At 41.4% G+C, this 13,648-nt stretch overlaps 1 protein-coding gene across 2 annotated transcripts; it reads right to left on the bottom strand.

Moving 5' to 3' along the window:
- Positions 1–238: 238 nt before the first annotated feature.
- Positions 239–12,399, bottom strand: lmx1a (LIM homeobox transcription factor 1, alpha). 2 transcript variants are annotated; one of them, XM_034582670.1, is made up of 8 exons: positions 12,100–12,399; positions 11,447–11,632; positions 4,643–4,863; positions 3,951–4,144; positions 3,067–3,144; positions 2,569–2,653; positions 2,059–2,253; positions 239–809 (listed from the first exon to the last, which is right to left on the bottom strand). In XM_034582670.1, the coding sequence occupies exons 2-8, from the start codon at positions 11,623–11,625 to the stop codon at positions 667–669; spliced, it is 1,095 nt and encodes a 364-aa protein (XP_034438561.1). In that variant the 5' UTR covers positions 11,626–11,632; positions 12,100–12,399; the 3' UTR covers positions 239–666. The 2 variants fall into 2 exon arrangements, with proteins under 2 accessions (XP_034438561.1, XP_034438560.1); XM_034582669.1 differs by having other exon boundaries at positions 11,447–11,627.
- Positions 12,400–13,648: the final 1,249 nt, after the last annotated feature.

Raw genomic sequence — 13,648 nt, 5'->3', positions numbered from 1 at the left:
TATTTTGACCTCAATCTAAATGAAGATGATGAATATAATTCATGTTGCCTTTTAATTGATGGTTTGATTGACGTACCCTCCACGGTCTGCCACGGTTGTTGAGTGATGTCTGACAGGAAGCTTCTTTCTTGCAGTGGTATTTGATTTAACTTTTTCTAGTAGGAGGTTCGAAAACCTGGCCTTCTGAGTCGCTGCATTACACTCCTCCGTCAGTTCGTCTGTGCATGGTCATAGTTTTTCTGTGTTCCTATTTTTGGATTGGGCAACCTTCTTTTGGATTCTTGTTCCTGTTTTGGATTCCTTGCCCATCTGCTTGTACACCAGTTCCAATTATTTATTGAAGTACCTTTATTGCACCTACCTGCCTTTGTGTGTGTGTGTGTGTGTGTGTGTGTGTGTGTGTGTGTGTGTGTGTGTGTGTGTGTGTGTGTGTGTGTGTGTGTGTGTGCGCGCGCGTGTGTGTGCGCGCGTGTGTGTGTGCGCGCGCGCGTGTGTGTGTGTGTATCCTGAAATGATTGAACTGCGACAGATTGACACTCCATTGAATGCTATCACAGTGTAGCCACATTCCTTGGGTGATATTTTTACACCAACTTCCACAGTCACCTTGTGCATTGTCCGGAGAAATGGATGACGAGACCAGATTACTGAGGCCAGTCTTCCCTCTCAGGAGGTGAAGTACGAGTCCTGCATGGAGTAGAGACAGTCAATAGGAGTAAGAAGAGAGGAGCCGCCCAGGGAGAGGCAGTCCCTGTCAGCCATATGACAAAGAGGCTCTCTGTCCATTTCACCGTACAGGCCCTTGAAGCCTAAAAAAAAAAAAAAAGACGACATCATTGCTCAGTCAGTAACTCGTTTATAACCAGATCATAAATTAGCTTTAAAGTCTTCTCTGGATGTGGAGGGAGTAGTTCAAAAAAATAACCCCGGTGATGCCAGCGAACTGGAGATGTGGGATTTAAAAGAAGTGGACAATTAGGAGGCAGCAGATGGTGGGTGGGGTCTCTAATCAGAGCATGAGTGCATCGTGGGCAATTTAGGATGTGGTGATTTTGGAGACTGAAGTTGTGTTTTCATTGGTTTGTCTGATAATGAGCAGCATTACACACAAACTACTAAGCGGATTACCATGACACTTGGTGAAGGGGTGTGGTTTAGGGTCAGGGAAGAACCAAAAACTGTTTTTATGTGGCTGCAGATCAGGAGACGGATCCAGGAATTTCTTTTTAATTTTCTTCATCATTGTGGGATGAGGGCTTTTTAAAAAGACATTTCCCCAGTTTTCCCAGGGAATAATTCATGGATCTTAATAAAACAATCAGAAAGATTAAGGCTACTGATATCTATGTGTGCAATTTGGTGCAGCTTGATAGAATATGACGGGAACGTTGGGCCTTTGTATGCACTCTACTGAAGGCATTCACTTTTAAGACAAGAGTGATAACTGACTCAGACTCAATAAATGTAGAATCTTTGTAAAGTTTTGTTTTTTGTGGTGTTGTTGTATCAAAGTATATTACATTTGATTTTATTATATTTTTACATTCCTAGTGTATGGTTACCCTTAAAATGAATTTTGAACAACTGGAATATATTTTGAAGTTGAAGTGTCAGCAAACAGAAATATCTGCAAATTCCAATTTGTGAAAAGAAAACATTACATTTTAGAAATGTTTGCTGTTTGAGCAGTTAGAGCAATATTATATTTAAAATATATATCTGGACAAATCTTTCCTAAATATCAACCATAATTTACATTACACCTGAAAAAGTTATTCTGCAGCATGAGGAAAAAAGCAGTACCACAGGAAACATTGCTACAATGCTGAAGTTAACTGGGATCCATATATACAAAAATAAATGTCCTATTATAATAAATAGAATATTGTGTATTTTGTGTTTTAAAATAACAATTTCATGAATTACCTTCAGGTTTCATGTTTCCAATATCAATGCTATGGAATCATGTCTCTTGCCTCACTAATCACAGAGACTCAACCGTGTGAGCATCCACCTCACTAACTCCACATCATGGTGGTGCGGCGCTGAGCTCTTTACCGTAGGGGTGCATGTGATCCCCGGGCATCTGAGGTGGGGTCAGGCCCTGTCTGAAGGGGTCCATGTCATAGTCCTGCTGCTCCAGTGTGGTGAACCCCATCTGCTGCTGCTGCTGCTGTTTCTGCTGCTGCTGACTGTGGGAATAAGAGGAGCCCAGGCGCTCCAGCTCAGAGGGCAAACCACCACAGGGGGGCGCTGTGGGACACAGCAGACACATATCTCAACATGCAACATGTTTTTGACATTTGCTGAGCTTTTGTGCCAGTGTGATGGACATGTTATGATGTTGTCACTGATTATTAGGTCTGTGGATGAACTTTTGTGACATTCATATGCACACATGTCTCTTTCAGACACATTTTAAAGCTGGTACATCAACATCTCCTGCCTTTATAATCGGCTATTTCTTATGACCCAAAAGGAAGGGGTACATCTGATGCAATTTCCTCTTAACACACACTGATCATGACTAACTCATGGGTATTAAAGCAGTTTTCTGCAGTATAATACCTGTATGGTGTGACGGGTGCTCGTGCTGTTCCTGAGTCTGCTGCTGCTCCTGTTGCTGCTGCTGTCTCCTCGCCAATTTCTTCATCTAGAAACATGCATCACCAGACATTACAGTGAGGCTGCACACACAGGTAAAATCAGCCTCTTAGTGCAAAGTCCCTCTGCCACCCAGCCATACGAGCGTGTTCACGCACTTGCAAAGTATTAACATCAAGGTAAAGGACATCTTTCAGTGGAGGAGTCAAACCACACATGAGCCCACTTTGTGAGGAAATATGAGGTTTAATCTACAGCCATCTCACAGTGAGATGTCATCGGTTTCCTGTATGTAGAGATAACCAGGCTGATTTCCACCCTGGCATACAAATACAGTGCAGAAAGAGTCCTTTTATTAGTGTGTGTGTGTGTGTGTGTGTGTGTGTGTGTGTGTGTGTGTGTGTGTGTGTGTGTGTGTGTGTGTGTGTGTGTGTGTGTGTGTATTAATACATTGTGTATTACCTTGGCTCTTTGGTTCTGGAACCAGACCTGCACAACCCGGACGCTCAGGCCAGTCTCTGCTGCCAAGGTCTCCCTTACCTTGGATTAAGATTCAGGGGGAAGGACAAAGAAAGAAAAGGTGAATGAAAAAATATGAAAACAGAAAGAAAGAGGAGGACATTTGAAGGTTAAAAAATCAGTATCACTTCAACAGTCCACCTCAAACAAGGAGGAAGGGAAAACTATTTGATTGTTTAACCTTTAAAATATATCTCTACAATCTCTACTTTACTTAGTCGGATTTATGAGAATTTTGGCAATGTATATATACATATGTAGTATATATACTATTACAGTATAGTACCGATAGCATTTGATATATATATAGAAAGAAAATGTGCCACACGTGAATAACGTCTCTATTTATGCTCAGAGGAAATGTTTTTTCAGTTCTTGCAGAAAAGCCAAATAACAGATTCCATTGTTTTTCTGTCCACGTTGTGAAGTTGATCTACTGCTGTTACTTGCAAATAAAATGAGTGCACCTCATCATTTAAAATTTTTTACTTATGTTATTTCTGTTAATTATTTTTTAAAAGACACATCCTGTTAACTTTCAAAAAAAGGTTCCATACTTATTAAATAAAATGTCAAATGTATACCTTTGCCAAGGCCCAGCAGTCCCCTTACATTCAATCAAGCTGCACCAAATTTTCACTCTCACAGATATCAGTTCCCTTAATGTGTCAGATTTTTTTTAATGAAGATCCATTAAACCTTTTTAAGAGGTTATTTTCTGACCCACACCAGATCCTTCCACCAACGTTCATGGATCAGGTGTTGTTGTCTACTCTTGTTCACGAACAAAAGTGAAAAATCTCTGATGCAAAAAAAACACACACTACCTTTCTGCAGGGCTTGGACGAGACCTCGAAGGAGGCTTTAAAGGTTCGTCTTTGTTGGGTGGTCAAAATAGTGCGAGGTCTTTTTGGACGTTTACTTTCCAGGTCTTCTGATCTGATTCGTCTGCCGGTAACTTTCTCCTCCTCCTCCTCCTCCTCCTCCTCCTCCTCATCTTCTTCATCATCATCACTTTTACCTGTAGTGGGCACACATGATCGAGAAGATGTTTATTCACAGATACACACACAAAACTGTTCTCAATCTGAGATGATTCATTCCTTAATTGCACTCTTTCCTTTGATTTGCACCACCTCTGCTTTAGTTTGTGGTTTCCTACATTTCCCAGAATACCCTTCAAAAATCTAGAATCAACAACTCATTGCATTCTTAATAAGTAGATGGAAAACACCATTAGTTATACATATCAAGAGTAAAGGAGTTCTGTCACTTAAAATGTTTTTTGTCTGGCTGAGTTACAGGAACAACTCACGTTAAAAAATCATTAATGGGTATTTCTAGATTCTATATGCTTCATTTATATAATTTTTATGTTACTTTTAATGGGTTATTTATCCAACAGTCATATAACAACAACACTAACCCTTTGCCTACTCAGTATTGCGTATACTGAATCTGTGAACCAGTGATTTGTACATGAACAAACAAACACACTGTAAACATACAGAGCGTGTACCTGTGTCAGAGGAGGTGGGACTGGCCAGACACTGGTGGTAGTCCTCTCTGGCACACAGTAGCTGTCCCTCCCTGAGGACACAGCGGTCTCCGGTCTGCAGGCGGCAGGAACAAGCGCTGCAGGTGAAGCAGCGCAGGTGGAACACAGCGGCCCCTGCACGCATCACCAGCTCTGTAGGAGACACGGCCTCGGAGCAGCCCCCACAACGCACCGCAAACAGACTGGAGAGGAAGAGGAGGGTGTGGGAGTAGCAAGGGGGGGAAATAGAGAGGAACTGTGAGAGTTCAGTCAATAACAGAGGGTAATGCTTTTGTTTAGATGTGGTAAAGCTGAGACACTTGAGGAGCACCTCAGTAAGAAGAGGCTCCATGAGACAAACAAAATGCTTGGTTGACTTGAGGAATGTTGCTGAGTCGAAGTGTCACTCAAAACAACTGCCAGTCTGACTTCTCCCCTCTCCTCCTCCTCCTCAGGCCCAGGCCACTCAGACACATACCCTAAGCATGGCGGGTGTGCATCTTAGCACCTGGCAACCGGCACTGGTGGGCTTATAGCCCCAGAGACTGTTGCCGTGGCTCCGGCTGCCATGTCCGAGGCTGCGCTCCTGGGGAGGCAGGAGAAAGGCTCTCGGCAGGCCATGGCTCCAGGCAGAGGGGGGGAACCAGGTCTCCCGGTGGGAGAGGCTGAGCCGCCGGGCCCAAGAATTATCTGCAGAATTATCCCTAAGTCTGCTTAACCAGGGCAGGACAAAGACAGAGCCAGCCCCTGAGCAGCAGGACCATTGTCCGCTGGCTGGCACCTCGGCATTTTGCGTCTGTCATGCAGGATGATGCGTCATCATTCTGGATTTGGCATTTGTCTCCAGCCCTGACTGGGTCACCAGAGCAGTCAGCACAGACGCATGAGAAAGTGACAGCTTTTTTTTTTTTAGCTTTCACATAAGAATAGGGAGCTTGGAGCTGGTTAGTGCTTAAAGCTTAAAAAGTCAGATTGGCCCATTAGGAATCATAGGATAATGGCCACTGTTTGTTCCACTTCAGATATGATCAAACACAACCATAATGAAAAACATCCTGCAGTTACACTATTTATTTTTACAGAAACTTTAACCAGTTATTTCATTGTTGTCTTTGTCTATTGTCTTGGCCTGTTACTCACATCTCAGAGGGATAATTCTAAGAAAAAAGTTGCTGTTAAAAATGTTACAAAGTAAATTCAAAGAATAATTATAGTATAAAGTATAAATATATACAGAAAAAGCAAAAGGGGTTTGCTGAGGTTTCTTAAATGTAAATACAAAACAATATTTACAAGAAACCAACACTAGAATAAACAGACTAAACATAAAGCAAACACCCAGGTTGAGATGTCCCTGTCAGAAGCCGTGGAGGAACAACATCCTAAAGCCAAACATTTCTGGGACCTCTTACTGTTGCTGTGGGGTCGCTAAGGAAACGGTAAAGCCCCCATTCCCAGAAGCTCAGGAGGGTCAGTCGGGCTGCTTGACCCATCCGAGTCTTCTGCCCCACGGCCTCAATGGTATGCACTTTAATATGGCCAACATACCGTCTGTGGTATGTGCATTCCTGCGGCAACAGACGATGCAATGAAGTATGTTCAAAGGAAGAAAACACTCTATGATACAGCAAAGTGCCACACCTGCTTTAATGTCTAAATATGATGCTGATGCTGGATGTCAGCGATGAAGAACATATGGGCCTTAATGTTGTGAGATTGTTCATGTTTCGAGAATTGCTTTTCCATTATACGCCTCGTCCAGTTTATCTCATTATCCCCACTACTCTAAAGCGTTGTTAATGCAAAGGTAGAATTCCTCCGATGCTTATGGAGCAGCTCAAGGTGTTTAATATTTCAGAGTTTCCGCTGACGTGATTGACCCGGGGGCCCCGCCAGGAGAGCGGGAACACTCAGTCACGCTGGATTTAGACATGGCAATTAGTGACAAGATCATTACAGCACAATAAGTCAGCAGAATCCTGGACTCCTCCACACTGACACAGCACGGGGAAGTCGACTCAGAGTAGATGTGCAGCATGTTAAGTGTTCAGCAGACGTACACACACACACACACACACACACACACACACACACACACACACACACACACACACACACTGTCATGTTTTAATGACTTCAGAGGACATTGCATTGACTTACATTGATTCCCTGGAGACTTAATGTAACCTTAAACATAGCTGTTAATTGCCTAACCCAAACCCAAACCTAAACCCAAACCTAAACCCAAACCTAAACTGAAAACATGTCTTCACTTTAAAATGATTTGCATTATAAAGACTTGCTCTTTGTTAGACGGGTCCCCATAACGGGACTGTGTAAACAGATTCAGGTCCCCGCAACATGAGTAATACCTGGAGCACACAAACAAACACACACACACACATTGTTTTTTGGGCAGCAATCCTTAGTAGGACTTTGCATTGACTTCCATTCATCGTGGACAGCCCAACAAAAAACATCTCTCTAATCTTAATTTAAGCACAATTCCCATCTGAGCTCTAACTTTAACCAGGACCTTACAAATGATGTTTTGCTTCATTAGGACCAGGCTTTGGTCCCCATGAGGTGTACTGTTCCTGACAAGATCAATGTTAATAATGGAAAAAGTCCCAAAGAAGTAACAAAAACGAGTACATCCACACACACACACACACACACACACACACACACACACACACACACACACACACACACACACACACACACACACACACACACACACACACACACACACACCTCCTCCCTCATTGTTCCTGTCTTGACTTCAGTGCTGACCTTTCGTAGTCGGGCAAACATACACTGCTGGTCTGCCGGACAAGCAGGGAGACAGATCCTGTTTCTGGATCAGGTTAACCTGGATCCTTTGCTGAACCCGCATACACCCCAACAGAGGCTGTGTATCAGATACAGATCTGCGGGTCAAGTGCACCGTCAGTCACAGCTCTGATCTGAACCTGTCCACTGAACCGCGGAGCCGAATCTAAACCTACTGAAAATCTAACCAACCCTAAACATCACATTGTCAGACAGGAATTTGCATAACGCGTCATTAGATTACAGGCTGAGTGTATAATGTCCTGTGGGCTGCTACAGGTCAGGCTGACAAACCATTTAAACGTACAATACAGTGACGTCAGGGGAGAAGAACTGACGGACTGTAATCACTACATCATGACAGAATCAAAATGCCATTATTTGAAATAAGGAATAATGAAAAAAGTTATATTAATGGATAGATTTAGCAATTTACTAATAATGGAAAATAGAAAATCAAATCATTCAAACATTAAAAGATATGAACGAGTTACCACATTTAGAAAAGTTATTTTCTGAGATGCCAGTGATAAAGCACTTCAAACCAAACCCATGAATATCACCAGTGCGGTTTAATGAGATTCTGAAAGCTTCATCCTGCTCATGACATAAACAGTATCAGTTGGACTGTGGGTTAATCCGAGTTGCGTTGACCATGTATATAATTGATGAAGAGTGAATTATTAATCTAATTAAGATTTTAAAAAACATTCTGATGTTATCAAGGAAATAATTTACTCAGTTCCTCCAAATTACATTTTCCATATTGTTATATTTTAAAGTTTTCTTGATTCAGTAATTGATACACAGCATCTAAAATTACAGTCAAAAGAACAGGACTACCCTGCACTTACAACCTGTTTCCATTAATACCCCTGTACCGAATGACAACATTATTGAATCTTATAGTGGTTTTGTTTAACAGGCACCATATTTGCGGAGTTGCTAATAAATGATCCGATATCTAATGAACATGGATCCATTGAAGACTATGTGTCGAAAAAGACTAAACCATACAAACAAAAACAGTTTCAGAGAGCAAAGTCCCATTTGTTATTACATCACACACTTTTTCTTTAATTTTAATTTCTTTTAATTATTTTTGTTGTCAACGAAATGTGAATTTTCATTTTCTTTTCTTTTTTTGGGTGGTGATGTTGTTTATTTGATATTGTTAATCATACTTGATACAATCTAAATGTTCTGAATAAGATCATTTTTAATATAAACCCTCTGCATGATTATTTGGCAGCAATGCACACATTAATCGTAAGATTCAATAATAATGTTGTTACTGTTTGTTACTAGTTATATAGTTGATTCAAGCAAACAGAAGAATTTGCAGTGAAGCAAATCGTGTAAGTTTTTGTCTTTGGCTTCGATCGACTTGATGATGTGACTGACGCTGATTTACCACATGAGCAAAGAGGAAAAACAAAGCAGGACTCAGAAGATACAGTGTGGTTGTCCCAGTACGGAACAATCATTCCCACTGTCACAGTTTAAAACCACTCATCATGGACAGAGGAGGTGCTCTCATGCTGTCCAGGGGGGCCACAGTCCCTGACAGGGAGGTGGGAGAACTCGGAGGTGGAAGCTCTGGCACCAGGCCTCCTGCTAATTGGTCAGTTCAGATATCTCATGGTTGGCCGGGCATCGTCCCGTCGCTCGACACAGGGGCTGCTGCGAGCGGAGCTTTCCAGATGCCACGGAACATAGCGCCAGGGCTCATGGAGCGCACTGTCCCGCAAAAAAGAAGTTTGCACTATCCTCACCGTCCCTCTTGTAGGGATGCACCAGACCTTCTGACATATGGTTATACTCTCCTAATTACCTCTCCGTCCTGCTCTGGCCAAGTCCTATTATCTCCACTGATCACACTATAAACACTTGGAATCATCTGGTAATTCATGAATGCTTCATAAATTTCCTTTTAAACCCTGTTAAAATGTTGATATAAGGGCACGTTTGAACTGTTCCGCAGACAAATGCTGCACTTGAGAAGGCCCATGCGCTCCTAACACCACAGCACTGTGACTTTAAGTGACTAAGAACACGATGGCGGGGCGTATGTTGCACCAGTGAGTGTTCTGTAACGTTTCTCATTGCATCCCTGAAGCTTTGGCACAACCACCATCGCTAAATTGTTCCCGAAATAATGGGAGCTGCCGCCGTTCGGCTTGTACAGTTTTGGTCTTGGCTCTTGTTTAGGTGAGAGCATGTTTTTGGAGGAAGAAGAATGGGGGGATTAGGTGATGTGAGGGAGTCGGGCGACGGGTGATGCTGGGAGTTTTTGGTGGGGGTGGGGTGGGGGGGCTGCTTCGTCTACGAGACCATATGTTGTCCCCAGCTTGCAGTTGCCACGCCAGCGGGCCTCGAAATTTTAACACATTTTGACAACGTGTCAGTTGAGCTCTACCCCTGGTCGTGTGCTGTATGTGTATGTGTGTTGTGTGTGTGTGTGTGTGTGGAGGTGTGACCATGTTGTTTTGTGTGTGTGTGTGTGTGTGTGTGTGTGTGTGTGTGTGTGTGTGTGTGTGTGTGTGTGTGTGTGTGTGTGTGTGTGAATACAGTATGCAATAGTGGTCTCACATTCCAGCTCCCTCGCCATCCCTTCCTCCTACAGTCACCTTGTTCTGAGCGCTCTGTGCCAAGTTCCCTGGACGTCAACTTACACCTTATACACTCACAGACTGATACACAACTACAACACACACACACTATATAATGCATTTATTTTGCCATGATCGACAAAATCTACCGATTTGTACAGAAGAACACCAAGCAGGAATACATAGGCTTACATTAAGTTGAAGAGATTACTTGTTTCCCAACTCTCTCTCTCTCTTTCTCTTGCTCACACACACACACGGACACACACAGAAACACACACACACATTCTTAGTCAAGGTCAGACGTGGACAAGGGTTCTGTTGAGAAAATTGCCTCAATATCAGATGATCACTTTCTGTCAAGGGGCCAACATTTTTTTTAAAACATAACAATGAAAACCAAAATTTAAAAAATCTTAAAAATTGTATAATTTCATCTATGTTCTGGACTATAGGCCAACAACATCAAGGTCTTTTCTACAGGAGAAAGCATAATTGCGCCACTTGCAGTTTGCAACCCATGAGCAAACCCTTACTTCGACATATACACATGGACTACACGACAAAAATATATATAAAAAAAAGGAATGCAGTTGATTTCAAAATATTTAGCATGTTGTATACATATATTTTAATTGAAATATATTTAACAAAACAATTATGATAAATAAATGAATATATACTGCACTTTACTCTGACATCTCCAGGTTATTAAATCATTTATTAAAAAAGATTTTTAACTTAATTCAATGAAAAGAACATTTAAATATTTTAACCTAAATTGAATTGCATTAAATTGAACATTTGAGGGGGGAAATCACATTCGGTGTAAAACCAGTTAAGAGCGATCTGGAAAATCTCTTTTCATCCTGACTCATTACACCATCATACAAACTTTAAAAAAGTAATATGTGTCTATATCTTATGTATTCTTACATTCTGGAGTGTTTTTTTGTTTGTTTTCATTTAGTCCTGCACGTTTAATCTTAGTCTGAATTTACAACTTAGATTAGACACATAACAGAAATGATGTTTATGTTGAAATGATATGAAGTTTCTGCTCTGCATGCTCTGCCATGGGTTGTTTTAGGGATTCAGGCCAGTGACCAGGTCTCTAAACATACCCCCACCATCCCAAATTGTACTTTGTTAATTTTGGGGTTATTTGTCATTTGTTGTCTCCATATACGTCTAAAAATTAATTTTTAGCTAAACCTTTCAACAGCCCAACTACTGACCAATCAGGGGGAATAAAGTTATATGTGTGTGTTTGAGTGTTTTATTATTTCAGCTGTAACATCAGGAACCAGACACGCAGCAGTGGAGGAGTTGTACTCACTCAGCATAGTCCCGCTTGCAGTAAAGTTTGCGGTCCCGCAGAAAGCAGGAGTTGTTGAGCGCGTCCCCGCACGCCGAGCACCGCACGCAGCCCTCGTGCCAGAGGCCGTCGGTGACTCTGAGCAGGAACCTGTCTGTGATGATGCGGTGACATCCCGCACACACCGCCTTCTGATCCATACCTGCACTGACGGGACCTCCTGCCATTAACACACTTTTTTACAACCAGCAAATAGAAATGAAATATGGAGGAAGCCTCATCCAAAGGCGAATTTTCATCTTTAAAATATTTTTGAAAATCACAGTTCATTTAAATAGATCATTTTAAAATCATCAGACTAAGATTATTCACTTAGACTTATTACGTTTTGTTCGTAAGTGTTTTGACAGTATTTTAAACAGACCAAAGCTTAGGTTAGGAAAAGAAATGTTGAAAATGAAATATCTCAGTGAAATGTATCAGTTTAAAAAAAAGTATATTTAAATCTAGGTTCTCCTATAAAGCTGATTGATACAATTATATAATCAAATCCTAGTGACTTAAATAGCGATGGTAAATCCACCACCACATGCCAACAGAAGAAATTAGGATTCTGATCAAAGTTAACTAAAAGACAATTTAATATTTTCAAAATAAAAGCATGAAGCTCTTACCTGTAAACTGTGATCCTGAAGTGAAGGTAGAGAAGTGTTTTAGGTTTTTAACTCGCACTTCTTCTCATCCGAGCATCTCCTGAATGCTCTCAGAGTCCTGCTGCAACTTTCTGCTCCGACTCGCAGAGAAGAGCAATCATCAAAGTTTCTCCTTTGATGATTGGTTCACTTCGACCTCGCTGAGTCCACAATTATCGACTGTTTAGATTATCTATCAATTATCCTATTAGGAGTGAACGGGAAGGAGGGATGGAGAGTGAGAGAGAGACTTCCTCCATGTGCAGGTGCAGGTTACCTCTCTCTCTCTCTCCGTCCCACTGTCTCTCTCTCTCGCTCACTCTCTCTCCTCCCATCCGCACTGAATGGTAGAGTTACAGAGACGCACATGGAAGGAGTTTTCTCTCTCTCTCTTTCTCTCTCTCTCTCCATTAGAAACTAATGATAATGTTCAGGAAGTGAAGTGCAGGTTAAAAGGTCAAACTTTCATACTTTTAAGGTCACTTTATGGGATGCATATTTCTCAAATAGATAGATGGATAGATAGATAGACAGATAAATAGACAGATGTTAATTTTCAATTTCTCATTCTCATTTTATCTGTCCGATGGAGCACTTTGTAACATTGTAAGGGAAAGTTCTATGTGTTTAAAGTTTATAATCTGTATTATTTTTGAAAAAAAACGTGACTTTATTATAATTATTTTCGACACTCCAGTATACTCCTATATACATATTCCTTTTCTGCTTGGCATTCCTACTCGGTGTTTTCACACTTTACGAGTCAACATTAATGCTGTTACTGTTGTGATAAGTGAATCAAGTCAGGATCCTACTTATCGTTGTAATGTACCATTGTATTTTTATATTTTGACATTTCACCTCTCTACTAATCTTCACAATAGAGGAGCCCCTGATGCTGTGGCCCGCAGACAGTCTGCACGTCTGAGAGGCTGGAATCTGTGTGTGTGTGTGTGTGTGTGTGTGTGTGTGCGTGTGCGTGTGCGTGTGTCTGTGTCTGTCTCTGAGAGCTTATGCTTGTACTCCGTGGGGGCCATCTAGTGGCTAGAGCATGAACATACAAGGAGGACAGAAGATCAATGCTTGATCCAGATTACTTACTTTCTGCGGTACAGGATGTTCCTCCACTCTTTAAGCAGAGAGATCCGGTTTAAGCAGAGAGATCCGGTTTGAAAAAAAGTGCAAAGTGGAAAGTTTGTGCAAAGTGTTTAGGCTTGAAAAAGTGAGCTGTTGAGAGTAATTACTGAGTAGATTTGGACAGATTATCATCATGGAATTACGTTTTTCTTACATCCTGTTACAAGAGGAGCTAGAATTCAACACCTACATTTCATGTTTAATGAACATTTAGGGTATTAAGTAATTGTTTGATAATTTTGGGACTCCAAATAGAATACATTATTTAAAATATTGATACAATTCAACAATATAATGTGTAAACCCCCCGTTTATCCTCATCTGTTCCAAGAATTAAATGGATTCTTCCTTGGATCATATCCCACCCCTCCACAAATGTTTATGAAAATCTGTG

This window comes from Hippoglossus hippoglossus, chromosome 4 (assembly GCF_009819705.1).
Source record: "Hippoglossus hippoglossus isolate fHipHip1 chromosome 4, fHipHip1.pri, whole genome shotgun sequence".
NCBI lineage: Eukaryota > Metazoa > Chordata > Actinopteri > Pleuronectiformes > Pleuronectidae > Hippoglossus > Hippoglossus hippoglossus.
This window is presented reverse-complemented; position numbering and strand designations above follow the sequence as displayed.

Coding starts and splice junctions, on each gene's coding strand:
- lmx1a (XM_034582670.1), bottom strand. CDS start 11,625: ATGGATCAGAAGGCGGTGTGTGCGGGATGTCACCGCATCATCACAGAC. Junction 3,145..3,950: donor CGTCCAAGCCCTGCAGAAAG/GTAGTGTGTGTT, acceptor TCTTAATCCAAG/GTAAGGGAGACCTTGGCAGC. Junction 810..2,058: donor GGATCACATGCACCCCTACG/GTAAAGAGCTCA, acceptor TTTTTTTTTTAG/GCTTCAAGGGCCTGTACGGT.